At 41.0% G+C, this 23,585-nt stretch overlaps 1 protein-coding gene and 3 pseudogenes across 1 annotated transcript; 2 read left to right on the forward strand and 2 right to left on the reverse strand.

The window, feature by feature from the left end:
- Positions 1-260: 260 nt before the first annotated feature.
- LOC143887400 (uncharacterized) lies at positions 261-1,797 on the forward strand. The gene is made up of 3 exons (XM_077391491.1): positions 261-872; positions 1,200-1,318; positions 1,488-1,797. The coding sequence occupies exons 1-3, from the start codon at positions 714-716 to the stop codon at positions 1,603-1,605; spliced, it is 396 nt and encodes a 131-aa protein (XP_077247606.1). The 5' UTR covers positions 261-713; the 3' UTR covers positions 1,606-1,797.
- A 1,796-nt stretch (positions 1,798-3,593) lies between these two features.
- Positions 3,594-5,981, reverse strand: LOC143887401 (subtilisin-like protease SBT1.7 pseudogene; annotated as a pseudogene).
- A 2,800-nt stretch (positions 5,982-8,781) lies between these two features.
- Positions 8,782-15,633, forward strand: LOC143888851 (subtilisin-like protease SBT3 pseudogene; annotated as a pseudogene).
- A 485-nt stretch (positions 15,634-16,118) lies between these two features.
- Positions 16,119-22,121, reverse strand: LOC143888852 (subtilisin-like protease SBT3; annotated as a pseudogene).
- Between the last annotated feature and the right edge of the window lie 1,464 nt (positions 22,122-23,585).

Consider the following 23,585-nt stretch of genomic DNA (forward strand, 5'->3'; position numbering starts at 1 on the left):
ACATAATCTTAGGAAGACCTTGGCAATACGATGTAGATACAAGACATAGAGGCAACGATGATGTTTATGTATTAGAAAAAGATGGGAGAAAAATTGTCTTTGGGCCTATGAGTGGACGGGAAGTACCCAAAGATTTACAATTGGAGGGAAAGGCCTTTCTCACTATTAGTTGTAGGGACCCTAGAAATGAGGAAAAAGAGACGGAAGTGCGGAAGCGACTTGAGAGTTTGATGCAAAGTACAAGAAAGCAACAGATAAGTAGGGCTGCAACTTGAGCCGGGTTTTACCCGACCCGCATCGACCCGACCCGAAAATAACCTGGGTCGGGTTGATGTTTCTTGGGTCTTGGGTCGAGCCGGGTTTAGAAACACAAAGCCCGCATGAATCTCGGGTCGAGCCGGGTTTGAAGGGGCCCGACCCGACCCGACCCGAGATACTTAAGCTTTATAATATGTAAAAGCCAAAAACAGGACTCTTTCCAAACCAGGGCCTCTTTCCATCTTCGTTTTATCTTTTCCCACTTTGGTACTAGGGTTTCATTGTTTCAAGAGTAGAGAATCAAGGATGGAGCTTCACACGATCGAGCCTCACTCTTCTTTCACCTTGTTTCTGATCTCTTTTCTCTCAATGATTTTGATTTCTTCACCATTGATCTACTGTCTTTGATTTCATTTCTATCTTTGATAGATCGATCTACAAGTGCTAAGGATGCCATGATGTGGGCACTCTCACATGTGATTAACAAGGGAGATCTCCTTACTCTTATTCACATCATTCCACCTCACAAATCTCAAAGAAACCCCCTCTCCTCTGACTCTTCACCTCACCTTGCCAACTCTCTTGGATCTCTTTGCAAGGCCTTCAAACCAGAGGTAATGTAAACAGAATGGAAAACACAAGGGGATACTGGATTTTTTTCTTTTTTTTGGGCCATCTTCTACTTTCTTACTAGATTCTCTTTTTGTTCAAAAAAAAAATGCCCACATTTTCCAGATGGGTTTTTGTATTCTCATTTTGTGTTCTGGTTTAAGGACTAGTAAGAACCACATTTCTAATCAATTTCTCCTAGATCTCTTGTCTTGAATGGTTTTCCTTCTTATCACATCAAAAAATTGATAAGTTCATTGACCCTTTACTATTATTCTATTCCCATTTTGATAACTTTGTTTACTTCCTGTGTGGGTTTTTTAATCCATCAGGTGGAAGTTGAAGCTCTGGTTATCCAAGGACCCACATTAACCATTGTCATCAGCCAAGTCAAGAAACTTGAAGCTTCTGTTTTGGTCTTGGGTCAGAAGAAGCCTTCTCTAATCAATTGGTAAAAGCCTTTGTTTCACTTTTCATTATAATTAGATCTTGATCTGTGGCTTCTCTGTCCATCCACCCATAAATAGAAGGGAAAGATTGTAGTTTTTGGGTTACTTATCTGAGATCTTATTGAAGCATTTTAGATCAAATGTTGTTGAGATTTTCTTGTTGTTTTGCAGTTTCTTCAAGAGCAGCAATGAGGATTTCGTGGAGCAATGCATCAATAATGCAGAATGTCTGACATTGGGTGTTAGAAAACAGAGCAGGGGCATTGGTGGATACCTCATCAGCACTTGATGGCAGAAGAACTTCTGGCTCCTTGCTTAGTAAACGGTATAACATTTGACAAAAGACCCACATTTCAGCATGCAACCTTTGTACAAAAAGTTTAGATCTTTGCTCAGAAAAATTGAATCAAGAGTTGATATCTTGGTTACTATGTCATCTCTCAAATCCAATTCCTAACATAGTTTCTTATTCAGTATTAAATTATGATGTTGGCATGCTATGTGAAAATTCTGATAAATATCTACCAATCAAAATGTCATGGCAAAGAACCTTTCAACTAATCAAATGGAAGGAAATAGAAAGCAATCCTCAGCTCAAATGCTTTCCCTATATTAGAAGAGCAGTTCCATTACATTAGCTCACTCTTTACAACAATTAAAACCATATTATTGTGCCTTTAAACCTTAATCATCTAATTTAACATTTACAAGCGGGAGCATCTCCATCCGTTTTCGAGGGGTTCCTGGCAGTTTCTGAGAGAGATTGTGCCTCACGTATCCGTAGATAGTACAGCCGAGGAGTGTCACTCCACATCCGAAAGCATTTAAAATCGGAATTGGGTTTCTAAAAATCAGCCATGATACTATGACAGCGACTGAGTCAAGACATCTAGTATGTTTAATTTCATTGCATAGCCTGCAATTTCGTTCATTTTTTGTTTTTTATGGTCATCTTCTTTGTGTCATTGAAGAATAGACTCATTATTAATCTCTTATCTTTGCCCAACTTTCCATAACTCATTGTTGATTTTTCCTCAATGTGAGCCCGTAAAAGAAATATTTCATGTTTAATTTTTAATTTCTTTTGGTGAAAATGATTGCTTGCCCATTCTAGAAAGGAAGTTGCCTTGCCAAACAAGAGTTTTCCTTAAAAAATTGCGTCAACGTGAAAAAACCCGACCCGACCCGACCCGACCCGAGATTTATCATGGGTAGGGCCGGGTTTGGGTCTCGTGGGTTTTCCGGAAAAAAACCCGACCCGACCCGACCCGAGATATTTCTCGGGTTGGGTTGGGTTCTTCAAAACCCGACCCGCCCGACCCGAGTTGCAGCCCTACAGATAAGCATAGGCGAGCAAAAATGTTTCTAGTAAAGAAAGATTTGTAGTGACAAACTGACAACTTACAAGAAATTAAAGAACAAGCAGTATGGTCTATATCGGATTGTTAAGAAGATTAACAACCATGCTTACATTGTCGATCTTCCAAAAAATATGGCCATCTCTCCAACCTGACGGGATCAAGAACCACCCACCAGATGAACCGAGTTAATCAATGCGAAACTTGAGGGCTAGTTCTCTCCAAGTTGAGGGGACTGACATAGGACACTAGGATTTAGTTTCCTAGTTGGTTTTATTTTATTTTATTTTTATTTTGGGTAGGAAGTTAGTTTGTTTTTTGGACTAGAAGTCTATTGTTTTTAGGATTCTATTAGAATAGTTGTAGTTGGATTTCTAGCTTTCTTTTTTGTCTATAAATAGATGGTGTAAACGTGAAAAGTGATACTCATATTGAAAAAAGAAATAAAGATTGATTTGTTTTCACCCTCTCTCTCTCTCTCTCTCTCTCTCTCTACCCTCCCCTACTCCTCCCATGTCTCCTTACTTAGTGGAATCTAGGGTTCTTCTTCTTCTTCTTCTTCTTCTTCTTCCCTAGTGGATTTCAGGGTTATTGCAGATCGTAGGCTTCTGAGTACGTTTTTTTTTTTTTCATTTGACATGGTGCATTCAACGTCACCAAAGTGCATTTATGATTGCATTGAAAAATGTACAAGTCAAAGAATATTAACTGTGCTTTGATGAAATGGATCCAATGGGGGCGCCCTTGCGGCTGAATTTTGCAAGGGCGTTTAGCATTCCTCATATTACAATTACAATTGAAATATTTATTTAGCATTTATTTTTTTTACGATTTTGGTTGTAAATCTAGAATTCTATTCAATTTTAATTTTCATAAGAAAATTCTTCATTATGACCTGCCATTTTCAAAATAAATTTGCTTTATTCATAATAAATAATTTTTAATAACCTACATGGCAAAAGCAATGCAGAAGTATTAAACCTCTCGCACAAACACATTGTTTCTATGGTGCAAAGGCAGCAACTATGGGACTTCTTACCACATGCTTTCCCCCATCCTCATACCAACTGAGGTACCCATAATTTGCAATGTAATCGCTCTCTATTCTTGGGCTTGCTAAATCGACATCGACCCTTACTGAGAATTGTTGCTTGCTGTATTTGCCTTCAAAATGGAGTGTCTGCGGCTCAACCACAACTTTCATTCCAGTGGGTGCCCTCACAACCGCACGATAAACTGAAGGAGAATCAACCACATTTGTCAGAGTCCTCGTAAATGAGGACCCAGAAGAGTTTGTGTTATTGAGAACGACCATGAACGACGGATAATTTAGATCGAGATTTGCCTTTCTGCAAGTGTAATTCGAATTCCTAGTGATGACTCTCATTTGTTGGCTTGTATAGTTGAGCCCGCAGAGAAAATCGATGTAATCCTGCAACTCTGCATCATAAACCAGACCAGGATCCATGGCCTTTTCTGGGTTTATATGTCCAGCCCCAAAATCGAGAGGTGTGGCTGAGGTTTGAGTAGTCATGTCGATGATCGGTCCATTGCTATTATCTGTTATTTCAACGGTCGTCATCAATGCTGATCGAATCGCTGCTGTGCTCCAATTACGATGAACTGCTCGGAGCAAGGCCGCAACTCCAACAACATGTGGTGAAGACATTGAAGTTCCAGATAGAAGTGTATAATCGGTGACCAAGTAATCATAACCGATTAGAGCTTCTCCTTCTCGATTGGGCACCCACGCAGCCAAGATATCAACCCCAGGGGCCACAATATCAGGCTTCAAGATCCACGGGATCAGGGGATCGGGCCCTCTTGACGAGAAATAAGCCACCTCCGGTGCTGGTTTTGTTCCAAGCACTGTTATTTGGAACTTGATATCTGCAGTTGCTGATTCTGCAGCGTTCTTTATATATTTTTTCACGATCTCTCCATCCTTAATGCTTATCAACACAAATGGCAGATTAAACTCTTTGGGATGCATGAATTGTCCAAAATCGCTCACAAAGATCCCTCCTGCGGCTCCTGTTCTATTCATTTCTTCCGCCTGGTTTATAGGGTATGCATATGAGCAGAAGAGAATCTTCCCTGCTACTTCTTTTGGGTCAAGGGAGTTATAATCACAGCTCTCCTTACTAGAATTTCCATCTCCATAGTAGATAGGGAGACCAGAGAGGAAGATGCTTTCAGGAAAAACTGATTTCCCTCGAATTGTTGTTACACCATCGCCAAGTGTCACAGAAGCAGCAAAATCTCTATCTATGGTGGATGCACCCACTGTTGTGATCCATGGAGCACCATTATGGATAGTATAACCATGAGGGCCAGCATTTCCGGCCGAACACGATACAAATATCCCTTTCTCTACAGCGGCGAAAGCTCCGAGAGCAATTATATTTTCGTAAAAAGGTGTTTCTTCGAACGACAATGACAAGGACATGAGATCGACGCCATCGGCAATTGCTTGGTCCATTCCTGCCAACACATCGGTTGAAGCTGATTCCTCAGAGTCGGTGAAGAATATGACCTTGTACATGGCGACTCGAGCCATGGGTGCAATCCCAATGGCTGTGCCCTTCGCATAGCCAAAGTAGTCTGCGTCATGTACCCGGCTCCCAGCCGCAGTTGATGATGTGTGAGTCCCATGTCCCATGTAGTCTCTTGGAGAATCATAGTCCTCAGTCTTATTGATGATCAGTCCTCCTTGTTTCAGCCCCTTACTGAAAGAACGTGCTCCGATGAGTTTCCGATTGCAGTAAGAAGAATTGAATTCTGTACCCGTCTCACATTCACCTCTCCATCTTTCTGGCACAGGTGGCATTCCTCTGTCGTTGAAGCTCTCACTCTCCGGCCAAATACCAGTGTCGAGTATCCCAATTATCATGTCATCGCCGAACCCAGCTGCCGGCCATAGGCCGGCGTGTTTCTTCAAGCCAAGGAACTGAGGGGTGTGGGTGGTGTGGAGCTGGCCATAGGACTCTGGGTATGTGGCAATGTGAGCTAGATTTCTTTCCAGTTGTTCCAGTTGGGATGTTGAGAGGACAGCACTAAAGCCATGGACAACATGGTTGTAGGTGTATAAATGGATGGGGGGGATTCCATCTTGTGAGGTTAGGGATGAGAGAATTGATGTGTACCAATTTTCATGAGTGGAGAAGGGAGCTGGCATGGATGATTTGTCCATGTGGATGATATATGGCCGTCGAACCTCGGCCAAGGATGACATGGCAACACCGGAAAGAAGGAAAATAAAGAAGAACATCGAAAGGGAGATGTGTTCCATGACTTGTGACATGGAACATGATAAAGGAGAGGTTAGAAGGAAGAACATTATATATATATATATATACAGAGAGAGAGAGAGAGAGAGAGAGAGAGAGAGAGAGAGAGAGAGAGAGAGAGAGAGAGAGAGAGAGAGAGAGAGAGAGAGAGAGAGAGAGAGAGAGAGAGAGAGAGAGAGAGAGAGAGAGAGAGAGAGAGAGAGAGAGAGAGAAGAGAAGGTACTCCCTGGAGTAGATAACTTATCTACTCCCTACCTTAAAATAACAGTTGGGGTCACATTGTTTGGGTGATCCTAAGCATTCATTTGATGCGCCCTCACACAGATAGGGTGTGCCCAAAAAATCAGCTTGATAGGATCATCCTAACCCTATGAACTGTAGGGGCAAAAAAAGGACAGATTTGTGCAGGTTTATACACGACAAGTGATATTTCCTTGCATATGGGAAATGATTTTTCCATCCCCTTTCCTTGCATTTGCACTTTCTTGTTTCATGTTCAGGCATAAACAAAACAAAAGAGGAGGGGTTGAAAATATCATTTCCTTATGTAGTTACATGTCCTTATGTGGTTACATGATCCGGCCAAGCTAATGGGTTAAATTGTAAGCGATGAAATCGATATGATTCAGGGAAAATCATAAAGGTCATTGTGTTTGGATCACTTGAGGGAGAATAAAACGTCATCTCCAATGTCACCATCTATTTTATACAAATTTCAAGTATTATGTTATTGGAAAGAGATCCAGTGAGGTTATGTAGTTTAGTTGAGCTATTAGTTGCATAAAAATCACTAATAAAACTTTTGATTAATAGTTACTGTCTACATATAAACAATCAGCTTAGCAACAAAAATTTTGTAGAAAACTAAAATCACAAAGACCACGAAGATATCGTAGGCTGGCGCTTCTAAGCTGTTGATTAACCAATGACATGGACAGAGTAAAGCTTGGGGTGGCAAAGCGTCAACCGCTTGATGATTCCACATGTCATAGTCGTGTATTACTAGATCAGTAACTTAGCTATTTTTAAAGATTATTACGAAGAGAAATGGAGAAATCTCGCTCAATACTTTGGATCAGTGAGTGCTGTATTTATCAAAGTTGTGTAGAAAAATAAACACAAAAGATGTCCCACTGTGATTTCAATTTACTGAAGGGTCCATTGGGTTTAAAAATTGACTTGTATTGTAAAATATTTTAAAATGGTGCCATTTCTAGAAGAGGGGGTGAAAATATCATTTACATGTAGCTACGCGAACTGGACAAAGTAATGGATTAAATAGATAAATTAGTTGGTGGTATAATACCTAGAAATGATGTAGTTAATGGCTTCCAAAGAGGACTTAGCTTCCCATTATCATATAAGATTAAATTACAATTATCTCATGACAAGTGATATTTCCACCTTTCATTTGTCTTCTCCTGAAACCGACTTTACCATGAGGAAAAGACAGCAAAAAGAGGTGGAAATGCAGCCATTTTAGGAAAAGATAAATAAGAGGGGTGAATGTATCATCACCCATTTGCAAATAGGAACCATTTCAGAAGAACCCAAAGTGGCCCTAAATCACTAACCATTAGGGCTGCAACTCGAGCCGGGTTTTACCCGACCCGCATCGACCCGACCCGAAAATAACGTGGGTCTGGTTCAGGTTTCATGGGTTTTGGGTCGAGCCGGGTTGAGCATTCAAAAGCCCGCATGAATCTCGGGTCGAGCTGGGTTTGAAGGGGCCCGACCCGAGTTACATAAGTTATAGTATGTACATTTTTTTCTATTGCTGAAAACCCACACACCCAATGTTATTGTATGTGAGTGTAATTTCTGCTTCTATGAGTTGAGTTGATTCAAGCGTTTGATTCAGCATTGTTTGCTTGTAATTACAACATTGTTTGATTACGGCATTGTTTGATTCAAGTGTAATGTGAGTGTAATTACATAATTGTTTGATTCAAGTGTAATGTGAGTGTAATTTCTACTTCTATGAGTTGAGTTGCCTTGCCAAACAAGAATTTTCCTTAAAAAATTGCGTCAACGTGAAAAAACCCGACCCGACCCGAGATTTATCATGGGTAGGGCCGGGTTTGGGAATCGTGGGTTTTCCGAAAAAAAACCCGACCCGACCCGACCCGAGATATTTCTCGGGTAGGGTTGGGTTCTCCAAAACCCGACCCGCCCGACCCGAGTTGCAGCCCTACTAACCATGCAGGACCTACTAACCATGCAGGACATTAGATATAAGTTATAGTGTATATGTGCATATATGCATGAAATAGTGCATATATTTTACATGGGTTTTAATTGCATGTGGGCAGAAATACTTACATATTGGCAAAAAGCCTGTTTAAACTTTAAAATTAACCGCTTCTATTTTTGTCCCACCCTTTTGACACTTTCCTGATAGTTTCAAAGAATGTCACAATCACAAACATAACAAGATACGTCTTGTTTTACTTGAAAATCATGATAGAAGCCATTTACAGCTTTGCTACTACAAATCTAACAACAGGCAGCTTTGCCGTTTTGAGGAAGAAACAAGAACTGGGTTAGCTGGCCTCAAAGGAAAAACAGATAAAACAGTCTCATCGCTTTAATACTAGGTTTTTATATGATAAGAACTATGCTTATGGGAAAAATCATCAAGAAAGAGTTTTTTGTTGTGATTAACGTCTGTAAGAGACTTATTAGAAGAAAAAGACTTCTCTTGTGAGCTTCTTATAGAGCACTCTCCCCCCTTCTTCAGTCATGAAGACAAAGGGAGGAGCTCAAAGTCTTCTGAACCTTATTTTGTTTTGAAAATTCTCTCTCCACTCCTCAGCCATGGAGACCAAAATGAGGAGCTCCTCAGAAATCTTGCAACACTCCTTTGTCTGGTCACTAATACTAGTAGCAAGTATACCAGCTATGTCAGCCTCCGACGAACGGCATGAGACGTACATTATCCACATGGACCACTCGCAAAAGCCGGCGTTGTTGTCCAGCCATGAATCATGGCACAAGTCCACCGTGGCATCCTTGTCATCATCCAAAGAGGCATTACTCTACTCCTACAACCATGTAATGCATGGCTTCAGTGCTAGGCTGACACCTTCTCAGCTATCTATGCTAGAGAAATTGCCAGCTCATCGTGCCACATATCGTGAGTCCTATGGGAAGCTCTTCACCACCCACACCCCTCTATACCTTGGTCTGAATCACCGCTCCGGCATATGGCCAGCAGCGGTGAAATTCCAAGGGTGGTCCCTAGTACGGCAACTTATGAGGAGTGAGAAATTAGGTTGATAACAAGTTTTAACTCTTTTGAAAACTCAAACCCAATTTTAGAAATTAAGAGATCAACAATAAAATTCAAGCACGCAAGTTAAATCTAAAGTGCAAATGCAAACTAAAGAGCAAGAGTAAGAGAGATTACACCCGAGATTTAAAGTGGTTCGGTCCTCCAAACGCGAGGCCTACTCCACTCCACCAACCAAACCCATTGATGGCTTCACTATGTGATCTTCTTAACTTCGGCGAAGATCGGTGCCGATTACAAATACCGATTACCTTTAACCTTGGTGGCAATCTTCACCACGGAGAGTGGACTACGCTTCTCCGAACACTCGCCCGATACAAGTTCTTGACTAAGAAAGAAAGAACAAAAAAATCCCTCACAAGGGTTTACAAGAATTGCAGAAGATGTACAAATTGGGCCTATGATCCAAATCCTAAGCTTTAGAGGATGAGAGGCATAATCAAGTTTGATTCACTCTTTGGATGTTCAAATGAAGTTTAAGAGTGTTAGGATTGATAGTCTTGAAGTTTAGAATGCCCATATATATAGGAAAACTAAAATATGACCGTTCAATGGCATTGTGGTAATTCCAGCAAAATTCCCAACGGCTCAAAATATGACCGTTATAGTGTTCTCGGAGTTCCTAAAATATTTCTCGGAGTTCCGAGAAAAAATCTCAGAGTTCCGGGAATACAAACAGAACTTGAAAAAATGTCTACTGGACCATTTCTCGGAGTTCCGAGAAGCCTATGTTGAGCAGATTTTCATTTCTGTTTTTAGGCTTCCAACTTAACACCAAGTTGGGATTGCTATGAGGGTTCCAAGGTGTTGGAACACCACAAAGACAATCACTTATAAATTTAGGGTGTGTGTTTATTTTCTTAATTATGCCTTTCAAAATCCTAAACTAGGATTGGATCTTAATACAATCTAATATAACTTGATCTTCAATGGACTCTTCAAGTCTTCATTTATCTTGGACTTCGATGTCTTTGGCCTTCCGAATGTGGTCCAATGCGAGCTTCTTTGGCCTTAATCCAAGCAATGATGTCTTTAAGCAATTATGATCTACAACTTAGACAATCAAACACATTAGTGATCATAAATCACTTGTGTATTGGAATCATCAAAATAAGATGGGAATTGCCAAGGTGGGAACCATTGGGCTTACAATCTCCCCCTTTTTGATGATGACAAGCACAAGAGATTTTCCAATAAAAGCTTACATATTTTCCTTACACTAGAATTATCTCCCCCTTTGGCATCAATAAAAAAGATTGGGGTAAAAGAGAAACAAAGGGATGTAATATTCAATTTAAAGCTCCCCCTTTTTCAAGGAAAAACACAAACCTAGAACTCCCCCTATTGAAAAAACAATTTCAATACAAGAGGGGATAACTATAAAAAGATATTCAATTTTAAGCAAAAACCCCTAATCTAAGCACATATGAAGATGATCATATGGGGGCTTTGGGAACCCAAGATTTCTTGGTTCCACCATAATCCCTAATCTTAGATGCACATTGGAATTGGTAATGACCATTTATTCCACAAAAATGGCATCTAACATGAGGGTTAGACAAGCTAGTCCTATCATAAAATGCATGATTAGGTCTTTGATTAGCTTTCTTTAAGATTATGTCAATAATTTTATCACCATTTAGAAAACCATGAAGACATAATCTTAACCGTTCATTTTCATTATGAAGATGGGTTAATTGCTTTAAAGAATTATTAAATTCATCTTCATAAGATTTGGAAGAGCTTGCCATATTTTGAAATTGTGCTAATTGGCAATCTTTCTCATCCAAAATACCCTTAAGGGTTTCAATCTCAAGTTTAAAACTTTCAAGTTGTGCTTGAGATTTGGAAGAAGATTCATTCCTCAAAAGATTAAGTTCATTTTCTAATTTTGAAATAGTTTTCTTTTGAACTTTATTTTTAGAAATTTGAGAATGCAAGGTTGAGCATAATTCATCATAGGATATTTTTTCACTATCACTACTTGATGAATTATAAGAGGGGTTTGAATTTACCTCATCTTCATGGGTGAGTGCCATGAAGCAAAGATCATCCTTTTTGCTATCTTCCCCATCGCTTGAACTCTTTCCCGAGGTGCTAGTAGCATCCCATCCGGCGGCAAGAGCCTTATGCTTCTTCCAATCCTTCTTTCCCTTGTATTTTGAGGAAGATGACTTGAGAAGTGGACAATCCAGTCTTTTGTGTCCAATCTTCTTGCAATTGTAACATCGTAAAGCTCCATCAACTTCACTTTTTTCTTTCTTCTTTTTATCCTTTTTATGTTTCTTTCTCCATAAGCTTTTAAATTTTCTTAAAGCTTCTTCTTCATCGCTATCCGCCTCCGCCTCGCTAGAGGATGATGAGTTCGCTTGGGAGGCTTTTAGAGCTAGAGATCGACTCTCTTTTTCTTTCTCTTTCGGCTTCTTCTCCTCTTGTCGGCTAGTGAGGAGCATCTCATGGGTGATGAGAGATCCTACAAGCTCCTCCATGGTTAGCGCCTTGAGATCCTTTGATTCTTGTATCGCGATGACCTTTGGATCCCAATGTGGAGGAAGTGACCTAAGCAACTTACTCACAAGCTCATCAGTAGGATAAGATTTACCAAGATTAGCTAGTTCATTAGAAATTTTAGAAAAACGAGTATACATTTCGGAAATGCTTTCGTTTTGACCCATTCTAAACATTTCATATTTGCTCTTTAACAAGTTTATTTTGGAATCCTTAACTTGAGATGTTCCCTCATAGGTAACGGCAAGTGTATCCCAAATAACCTTGGCGTAATCAAAAAGAGCAACTCGATTAAACTCCTCGGTAGATAGGGCGCAAAACAAAGAATTTATAGCTTTGTAATTTAAATTTCCATGCCTTTTCTCTACGACATTCCATTCTTCAAATGGTTTGGAAGGCAACATATATCCATTTTCAACAATGTGCCAAAGTTCCACATCTATCGAAAGAAGATAGATGCGCATTCTTGTCTTCCAATGTCCATAGTTGGACCCATTAAAGAAGGGAGGTCTGGTTGTGGAATGGCCCTCCGGAAGTCCGGTTCCATTTGAATTTGTCATTTCACAAAATAGAAAGTTGCCAAAGATCTTATGATCTTTCCCTTGTTTGAAATTTTAAAGGAAAAATTTACCAAAGATTTTAAGAAAAGAAAATCCTTTAAGAGCAATATGCTCTGATACCAAGTGAAATTCCAAGGGTGGTCCCTAGTACGGCAACTTATGAGGAGTGAGAAATTAGGTTGATAACAAGTTTTAACTCTTTTGAAAACTCAAACCCAATTTTAGAAATTAAGAGATCAACAATAAAATTCAAGCACGCAAGTTAAATCTAAAGTGCAAATGCAAACTAAAGAGCAAGAGTAAGAGAGATTGCACCCGAGATTTAAAGTGGTTCGGTCCTCCAAACGCGAGGCCTACTCCACTCCACCAACCAAACCCGTTCATGGCTTCACTATGTGATCTTCTTAACTTCGGCGAAGATCGGTGCCGATTACAAATACCGATTACCTTTAACCTTGGTGGCAATCTTCACCACGGAGAGTGGACTACGCTTCTCCGAACACTCGCCCGATACAAGTTCTTGACTAAGAAAGAAAGAACAAAAAAATCCCTCACAAGGATTTACAAGAATTGCAGAAGATGTACAAATTGGGCCTATGATCCAAATCCTAAGCTTTAGAGGATGAGAGGCATAATCAAGTTTGATTCACTATTTGGATGTTCAAATGAAGTTTAAGAGTGTTAGGATTGATAGTCTTGAAGTTTAGAATGCCCATATATATAGGAAAACCAAAATATGACCGTTCAATGGCATTGTGGTAATTCCAGCAAAATTCCCAACGGCTCAAAATATGACCGTTATAGTGTTCTCGGAGTTCCGAGAATATTTCTCGGAGTTCCGAGAAAAAATCTCGGAGTTCCGGGAATACAAACAGAACTTGAAAAAATGTCTACTGGACTATTTCTCGGAGTTCCGAGAATAACTCTCGGAGTTCCGAGAAAAACTCTCGGAGTTCCGAGAAAAACTCTCGGAGTTCCGAGAAGCCTATGTTGAGCAGATTTTCATTTCTGTTTTTAGGCTTCCAACTTAACACCAAGTTGGGATTGCTATGAGGGTTCCAAGGTGTTGGAACACCACAAAGACAATCACTTATAAATTTAGGGTGCGTGTTTATTTCCTTAATTATACCTTTCAAAATCCTAAACTAGGATTGGATCTTAATACAATCTAATATAACTTGATCTTCAATGGACTCTTCAAGTCTTCATTTATCTTGGACTTCGATGTCTTTGGCCTTCCGAATGTGGTCCAATGCGAGCTTCTTTGGCCTTAATCCAAGCAATGATGTCTTTAAGCAATTATGATCTACAACTTAGACAATCAAACACATTAGTGATCATAAATCACTTGTGTATTGGAATCATCAAAATAAGATGGGAATTGCCAAGGTGGGAACCATTGGGCTTACAAGCGGCGTATGGAGGTGGTGTGATTATTGGGATGATTGACACTGGAATTTGGCTTGAAAGTGAGAGCTTCAGTGACCGGAGGATGTCTTCAGTGCCAGAGCGATGGAAGGGAGAGTGCGAGAATGGGACGGCATTTAGCCCTTCATCTGCAACAAAAAGCTCATAGGGGCTCGATCCTTCAGCAAAGGACTACTAGCTGGCGGAATAAACATCTCCACAGAATATGACTATGACTCCGCAAGAGACTGGTTTGGACATGGCACACACACGGCATCCACGGCAGCTGGTGCTTATGTATCTGATGTAGACTGTTTTGGATACGCGAAGGGAACAGCTAAAGGAGTAGCCCCAAATGCACATGTCGCCATGTACAAGGTACTATGGTTAACTGACTCACACCAGAGTGCAGCCACCGATGTGCTCGCGGGCATGGACCAAGCGATTGCCGATGGTGTTGATATCATGTCCCTGTCTCTTGGCTTCAAACAAACACCTTACTACAATGATATTATTGCCATTGCTGCTCTTTCAGCTATTGAGAAGGGGATATTTGTCACATGTGCTGGTGGCAATGATGGTCCTATGCTGAACTCAACACACAATGGGGCGCCATGGATCATGACTGTTGGAGCCGGCACTGTTGACCGGAGTTTCTTGGCAGCGTTAACCCTTGGCAACGGAACAAAGTTAGAGGCAACACCCTACTATCCTGAGAATGTTTACATTGCCAATTTACCTTTATACTACGGCAAAGGTGAAACCGACAAAGCAACTTGTCAGCCATCATCACTGGATCCAAATGAAGTCACAGGAAAGGTGGTTCTATGTGATATCAGCAACAGTACTGATGTTTTCTCACAGATCGCCGAGATTAATAGGACTGGTGCAGAAGCAGGTATCTTCATAATCGATAAGATGATTCTTGACTCAGAAGACTTTTCCATCCCAAACATGGTTTTACAAAATGACGCCGCTGCTTTGGTGAAGGAGTACACAATGGGAACGACTAATGCAACAGTAACAGAGATGAGGTTCCAGATAACAAAGCTAGGTACAAAGCCAGCGCCTAAAGTGGCATATTTCTCTTCAAGAGGGCCCGACCCAGTTAGCCTGGGTGTACTAAAACCAGACATCCTCGCACCAGGCGAGGATGTCCTAGCAGCATGGATTCCTAGCCAGCCATTCCTACAGAAGGGGAAGGACTATTTGGTGACAGATTACGCACTAGTTTCCGGTACGTCAATGGCAGCGCCCCATGTAGCCGGAGTGGCAGCACTTCTGAGGTCCATCTATAGGGAGTGGAGCCCAGCAGCCATCCGTTCCGCGATCATGACCACCGCAGTGACCATTGACAACACCCATTCAACCATTATAGATGAGTGGACTGGACTCCCCACCACGCCTTTAGAATTTGGAGCCGGCCAAATCAGCCCGAACAAAGCCATGGACCCTGGGCTTATCTACGATATGAATTTTCAAGACTACGTTGAATTCCTTTGCACCCTCGGCTACAACGAGACGCAGATGGCAGCCGTCATCAGACGATCTCAATGGTCATGCCATAGCACCCCTCCAGACCTCAATTACCCTTCTTTCATGGTTGTTTTCTCCGGCACAACTACTTTTCCTATGGTAAAGAATTTCAACAGGGTTGTGACCAATGTTGGAGGTGATAATGCTGTTTACCAGGCAGTTTTTGAGGTCCCCAATGGAATGCGAATTCGAACAGAGCCCGCTACTCTCGTATTCACCGGCAAGTACCAGCAGCAAGGGTTTGTAGTGACAGTTGAGGTTGACAAAGAGGCTTGGAATGAGAGCTTTGTAGCCAGTGGTTACCTCAAATGGGTTGATCAACATAATCATGTTGTCTCAAGCCCTGTAGTAGCTATTTCTCAATGACACCATTATACTATATTTCCAAATAAGATCAATATAATTGCTGCAATCTAATTATCACTACACAATCTTAGCCCGACCCAAGTTGAACGCCTAAAACTCAACTCCTACCCAAGCCAATCTAGATAACCCTTATCTCTGAGATTCCTATCCATGCCAAACAACTAGAGAGAAAATTCTACAAGCTATAAAAAATATAAACTAATTTATTCTTCCCTAAGTGGACCCATCTAGGCACACAACGCTTGGTAAGCACTTAGGTTGAGAATACAATGTTCGAGTGTGGGACATCTTGTCTCGTGCTTCTGTATATCAATGGCTATGCTATAATAAATTCAGTCATCTTTCGAAAAAAGAAATATTGGTCGATAATAGGAGCAAACTCTTTGGTCGAATAAAAATAAAAATGTTTGGATTGTTATTGTGTGCTGATAGTTATCGAGTATAGCAATTATGTTGATATCATCTATAAATAGGGTATAATAGTGTCATTGAGATATAGCTACTACAGGCTGTTGATTAACGCATTTGAGGTAACCACTAGCTACAAAGCTACCATTCCAAGCCTCTTGGTCAACATCAACTGTCACTACAAAATCTTGTTGCTAGTACTTGCCGATGAATATGAGTACGAGGCACTATTCAGATTCGCATTCCATTGGGGACCTCAAAAAACTGTCTGGTAAACAACATTGTCACCTCCAACATTGGTCACAACCCTACTGAAATTCTTTACCACCAGAAAACTAGTTGTAACGGAGAAAATAGCCATGCAAGAAGGGTAATTGAGGTCTGGAGGGGTGTTACGGCATGACCATTGAGATTGCATTATGGCAGCTGCCATATGCGGCTCATTGTAGTCGAGGGTGTAAAGGAATTCGACATAGTCTTGAGAATTCATATCGTAGACAAGCCTGGGGTCCATGGCTTTGTTGGGGTTAATTTGGCCGACTCCAAATTCTAAAGGCGTGGTGGGGAGTCTAGTCAACTCATCTATAATGGTTGAATAGGTGTTGTCAAATGGTCATTGCGATGGTCATGATCATGGAACGGATGACTACTGGGCTCCACTCCCTATAGATGGACCTCAAAAGTGATGCAACTCCGGCTACATGAGGCGGCGCCATTGATGTACTGGACACTAGCGCATAATCTAACACCAAATAGCCTTCCCTTCCTGCAGGAATGGGTGGCTAGGAATCCATGTTGCTAACAATTCCTCGCCTGGTGCAAGGATGTATGGTTTTAGAACAACCAGGCTAACCGGGTCAAACCCTCTTGAATAGAAATACGCCACCTTCGATGCTAGTTTAGTACCCAGCTAGTTTATCTAGAATCTCATCTCTATCACTATTGCATTAGTCTTTGCCAATTTGTACTCCGCCAAAGAACCAGCGTCATTTTGTAAAACCATGCTTGTGATGGAGAAGTCTTGTGGGCCAAGAATCATCTTTTCGATTATGAAGACATCTACTTCTGCACCTGTCCTATTAACGTCGGCTATATGGGATAAAGCGTCAGTTCTGTAGCTGATATCACATAAAATCACCCTTCCCGCAACTTCACTTGGATTCAAAGATGATGCCTAACAAGTTGCATAGTCAGTTTCACCTTTATCGTAGTATAAAGGTACACTGGTAATGTAAACATTCACAGGGAAGTAGGATGTTGCCTCTCACTTTGTTCTGTTGCCGAGGGTTAAAGTTAAAAAGAAATTCCGGTCAATAGTGTCGACAGTCGTGATCCATGGTGCCCCATTGCGTGTTCACTTAAACATAGGACCAATGAAGCATGGGTACCCCTAAAAAGCCCTCGTGGTGTCGGGTGCGTATCCGGTACGGGTACGCTCGGGTACGTCCCGGGTAAGCACCCTAGAAATTATATAAAAAAATGAACTTTTGTGAATTGGGTGCGTGTCGGGTGCATTTGGGGTGCGCACCCGACGCACCTGACACTTTTAACTTTTTATTAAAAAAAAAAAACTTAAGTTAGGGGGGTGTGTGTGGAGTAAAAGGAGGGGGGGTCTTTAAAAACTTTAATAAAACCACAATTTGGGTTTTTTAAAACCCTAACGCATATATATATATCTCCCTCTTCCTCTCCCTCTCCCGACGGCTCTCCCTCCGGCTCCCTCTCCCGACGGCTCTCCCTTCGGCTCCCTCCTCCGACGGAACCTCTGGCTCTCTCTCCGGCTCTCCCTTCCACTCTCTTAAAGGTATTTCTCTCTCTCTCTCTCTCTCTCTCTCTCTCTCTCTATTCCTCCCATTTCTTTTGCTTTTTCCTTCCTCAAATTACGGCAACTGATTGTGTTCCCCAAATCTATTTCCTCAGATTAATAGGTTTAGGGCTGACAATCAGTTGTCATAATCTCCAAACTTAGGCCCTTTTCGTTTGAGATTTTGGCAACTGATTATCAGCCTCAAACCTATTTAGGGCTGACAATCAGTTGTCATAATCTCCAAATAGGTTTTGGGCTTTTTCCCTTTTGGGAGCGCAATCGGTTGTCAAAATCTGAAACGAACAGGGCCTTAAATCTGAAACTGTTTTATATAGAATTTGGCAATTTGCTATGGAATTTTGGGATTTGCTAGTATTTTGGGATTTGCTAGTATATGGGATTTGCTAATTGCTAATTTGCTAGTATATGGAATTTTGGTATTTGCTTGTATATGGGATTTGCTAGAGAATAGGCTTTACTGCTGCCCCTATTTTTTTTCCAGTCCACTACTAATTATTTGTACAATAATCTGTTTGAATTCTGCAATAATTCTGCAAAACTGATTATTGGATTCAAAATTTTGTTTAATTTTGAGCCCAATAATCTGTTTGGGGCTCATTACATTTAGTGATTTTGCCCTGTTCATTTTAGGCCCTGTTTAGTTTAGGCCCTGTTCTGTTTAGTTTTGAGTCCAAAAATCTATTTGGGGCTCATTACATTTTTGGGTACAAACGTACAATAACTGACTAATTTTTATTTTTGTTGTTTAATAGATTTTAGAATGTCTTCATCCGGTGCTAGTAGCGCCGCCCAAGCCGCACATACGTCTTCTACTGATGAAGATTTATCGAAGCCTTTATGGAAACATGTCTCTAGATTTGATAAAGATCCTAAGGGTGGAGGGAATGTGAGGTGGCAATGCAATTTTTGCAGTAAGAGTTTCAGTAGCTCCTATACAAGGGTTAGGGCGCACTTGTTGAAGATAGCGGGACAAGGAATCGGACCATGTCCTAAAGTGAAAGCAAGTGATCTACTTGCAATGCAAAGGTTTGAGGAAGAATGCAAAGAGCGTATGAAGCAAAATGCTCCCAAGAGAGTGTCATTGCCGCCATCATCAAGTAGTGGATCATTGAGTTGCCCAAGTAATATGCCTGTCCCTCCAAGTTTTGATCTAAAGAGGAGGAAGACAAGTGGTTCAAGTGGAAGTGTGAGTGCTATTGAAAAGGCATTCAACATGGCGGCCCGTGATCGCCTACATGGCGAGATTGCTCGGATGTTTTACTCCGGTGGCTTGCCATTTCACCTAGCAAGGAACCCACACTATGCGAGTTCATACTCTTATGCGGCCAACAATCCAATTTCCGGTTATTTGCCTCCGGGGTACAACTTGCTAAGGACGACTCTACTACAAAAAGAGAGGGCAAATGTTGATATGTTGTTGCAACTCTTTAGAGATACATGGAAGGATAAAGGGGTGACCATTGTTAGTGATGGATGGAGTGACTCACAAAGGAGGCCTCTCATTAACTTCATGGCGGTAACCGAGGGTAGCCCTATGTTTCTCAAGGCAGTAGATTGTTCGGGGGAGACAAAGGACAAACATTTCATTGCCAACTTGTTGAAGGAGGTAATTATGGAAGTTGGACATGAAAATATTGTCCAAGTAATTACCGACAACGCCGCAAATTGTAAGGCGGCCGGGCAACTAATTGAGGCACAATTTTCTTCCATCTTTTGGACCCCATGTGTGGTGCACACCCTCAACCTTGCTTTGAAGAACATATGTGCGGCGAAGAATTTGGAAGCAAATCAAGTTACATATGACGAATGTAGTTGGATAACGGATGTTTCGAGAGATGCTAGCATCATTAAGAATTTCATAATGAATCATTCCATGAGACTAGCCATATTCAACGAGTTCAACACTTTGAAGTTGCTTTCCGTGGCGGAGACTCGATTCGCGGGTGTTATTGTTATGCTTAAGAGATTGAAACTCTTAAAGCAAGGTCTTCAAGCAATGGTTATTAGAGACAAATGGACTTGTTATAGAGAGGATGACGCGGGGAAAGTGAGGTTTGTAAAAGAAAAGGTGTTAGATGACGTATGGTGGGATTCTATTGACTACATACTCACATTTACATCCCCCATCTATGACATGCTTAGAGAGTGTGACACGGATACGCCTTACCTTCACTTGGTTTATGATTTGTGAGATACCATAATAGAGAAAGTAAGGGCGGCGATATATAGGAAGGAAGGAAAGAGGAAAGAAGAGGAGTCCAAATTTTTTTACGTGGTGCACGAGATTCTTGTTGCTTGTTGGAACAAGAGCAACACTCCACTTCATTGCTTGGCTCATTCATTGAATCCAAGGTTAGGTGACTTTAAATTTATTTAGATTATTAGCTATTTATATTTATTTCTAAGTTCTAACTTTTGACTTAAAATTTGAAGCTAAATTAGTTTTTTTTTTCTTAAGGGTATTATAGTGAGCAATGGCTCAGTGAACATTCGAGTCGGGTGCCTCCACATAAGGATGCAAAAATTTATACCGAGAGAATAAAGTGCTTCAAGAGGTACTTCACCAATTCTGAGGACCGCACGAGAGCTAATGTGGAGTTCCCCAAATTCTCCATGAAGTCCGGATTATTCAATGATGTTGATTCCATCAATGAACAGTTCACTATCAAGCCTCATGAGTGGTGGGCCATCCATGGTACATGTGCCCCTATGCTTCAAAGCATAGCTTTGAAGATTCTTATGCAACCTTCATCATCATCTCGTTCATAGCAATCTTCGGCTTCTCTCAAGACAAACTCCACAATATAAGCAAGGAGAGACAAAGATATGGGACATAGGTGGCGATACATTTGATTCCTTCGAGGATGTAGGGGTACTTGAAGTTGCTAGTCTTTTTTTGGTTGAGCCGGAGTTGGAGTCTATTGTTTTTACCGATGACGTAGAGGACGATGTTGTCGATATTGGAGATGAGGTGATGGACTTCTAGGAATAAGGATTGATGATGCATTGATGCTTTATGTTATTTTGGTGCTTTATGTTATTTTTGTGCTTTAATGATGAACTTAATCACGCATGAAATGAAGAGTAATATTAGAATTTTTCATTTTGATGATGTTATTGTTATTTGATTGCTCTCCTTTTTCTTTTCTTTTTTTATAAATATATAATAAAATAATAAAAATATTATTATATTCAACGCACCCGAATGCACCCGTACCCGAGTTTTTTGAAAAATCACGTACCCGCGTACCCGTGTCGTGTCGCACCCGCACCCCACACCCGTGCTTCATAGCATAGGACCAACTATGCCGGCAGCAAAGGTGACAAAGATCCCCTTCTCAATAGCTGAAAGAGTTGTGCTGGCAATAATATCACTATAGTAAGATGTTTGATCAAAGCCAAGACACAGGGGCATGATATCTACACCATCAGCACCCGCGAGCACGTCTATGGACACACTCTGGTATGAGTCGATTAACCATAGTACCTTGCACATGGAGACATATGCACTTAGGGCTACTCCTTTAGTTGTTCCCTTCGCATATACAAAATAATCTACATTCGATACATAAACACCAGCTGTCGTGGATGTCATGTGTTCCATGTCCAAGATAGTTTCTTGCAGAGTCAAAGTCTTTTTCTGTGGAGATGTTTCGTCCACTGGCTAGTAGTCCTTTGTTGAAGGATCGAGCCCCTATGAGCTTTCGTTGCAGAGTGCAGGGCTAAATGCGGTCTCATTCTCGCACTCTCACTTCCATCGCTTTGGCACAAGAGGCATCCCCCGGTCGCTGAAGCTGGCCAAATTCCAGTGTCAACTATCCCAATAATCACAACTTCTCCGTAGGCTGATGTTGGCTATATGCCAGACATCCAGAGCAGTGATTCAGACTGAGGTATAGGGGTATGGGTGGTGAAGAACTTGCCATGTGACTCGATATGTGGTGCGATGGGCCGACAATTTCTCTAGCTCAAATAGCTAAGAAGGTGTCAGCCTGGCACTGAAGCCATGCATTACGTGGTTGTAGGAGTAGAGGAATGCCTCTTTGGATGATGACAAGGATGCCACAGTGGACTTGTGCCATGATTCATGGGTGGAGAACATTGCCGGTTTCTGCAAGTGGTCCATGTGGATGATGTATGTCTCATGGCGATCGTCAGAGGACGACATAGCAGGTATGTTTGCTGCTAGTATCAATGACCAAACCAAGAAGTGTAGCAAGATTTCAGAGGAGGCCCTCATCTTGGTCTCCATGATTGAAAGAGAGAAGAGTAGAGAATGCTTTATAATAAGCTCACAGGAGAAGACTTTGAGCCCCTCACTTTGTCTCCAGGACTGAGGAGAGAAGCAGAAGAGAGTACTCTATAAGAAGCTCACAAGAGAAGCCTTTGGGCCCCTCACTTTGTTCCCAAGACTGAAGAGAGAAGGGGGGAGAGTGCTCTGTAAGAAACTCACAAGAGAAGAATATTTCTTCTAATGAGTCTAGTACAGATGTCAATCACAACCAAAAACTTTCTCGGCAAATTTTCTCATAAGCATAGTTCTTAACTTATCATATAAAACTCATATTAGTAATAAAGGGATGAAAATGCACTAAAACTCATATTAGTGCAATGGCGAGAGCCTAGTGCAATGGGCCGCCGCCCACTTTTTTTCTTTTCTTTTTTTTCTTTTTTTTTTTTTTAGAGTATGGAAGGGATGAAACTGTTTTATCTTAATCTGAGACCAGCTAAAAAAAAACTGCTTTTTTTCTTTTTTTCTAGTCCCAAATAACGTTACCTGGAGTTCCTTGGATATCTGTGTTTACTGGTTCAAAGCTAATCGCACTTCTTGAAGCTAGTGCGAGGTCAAAGTCCACAACCTGAAAACAATCTTGGAATTACCCTCCAATCGCTTTAAATCAAGTTAAAAATCACAAAGCATGCACCTGCAGCTAAACCAAACTTTTTACCTTCGCAACAAAATTCTTATCTAGGAGAATATTGATGGACTTTGTCTCGGTGATAGAGAGGGGGATCCCACTAGTAAATGTAAGTCCAGTAGACAACAGCTTATATTGTCAGATGCTTAATATGCCAATGACAATGAGCTACATTATAGGCACTGTCATCTAGTACATTGGTTTGCATCCCAAGAACCAGTTAACTAAAATTGAATTTATTGGTCCGAATGAGAAGTATAATGCCACAAATTACCAGAGCATTGGCAACATCAATGGCAATTTGGATTCTACTCTGCAAACTTAGTGGACCTTTGCCAGAAGCTGCATAGACCGGAGACGAATATTGAAGTATGTACAGAACAGCTAAATAAGAAAAATTAACAAAAAAAAAAAGAATAAACGAAACAAGTCGAGAAGAATACAATGGAGATGATCTTTTAAGCTTCCATTTTCCATATATTCATACATTAAAAAACTGTCAATGAGGCCATTCAAAAAAAAAAAACTGTCAATGAGGTAAATTGTTATATTACACGGGTTCTTAGATGAGTAAGAAATAGATCAGGATAGCAACAAGATGAAGATGGAGAGCTGTTAGATTACCTCTCATGTTTTACAACACAAAAGCCTTTAAGAGAAACAAAATGTCGATGGTGCCGTCTCCCAAGAAGTTCCATCTCCAGACAGAACTCATCCTCACCTATCTCTGAAACTTTATTCATTCGTTTCACAGCTGCCACAAAACCATTACTGAATTGAGCCTTGTAGACAGTTCC

Source organism: Tasmannia lanceolata, unplaced genomic scaffold, assembly GCF_043159265.1.
Source record: "Tasmannia lanceolata isolate RefF3 unplaced genomic scaffold, GAP_Taslan_0.1 ptg000012l, whole genome shotgun sequence".
In the NCBI taxonomy this organism is placed as follows: domain Eukaryota; kingdom Viridiplantae; phylum Streptophyta; class Magnoliopsida; order Canellales; family Winteraceae; genus Tasmannia; species Tasmannia lanceolata.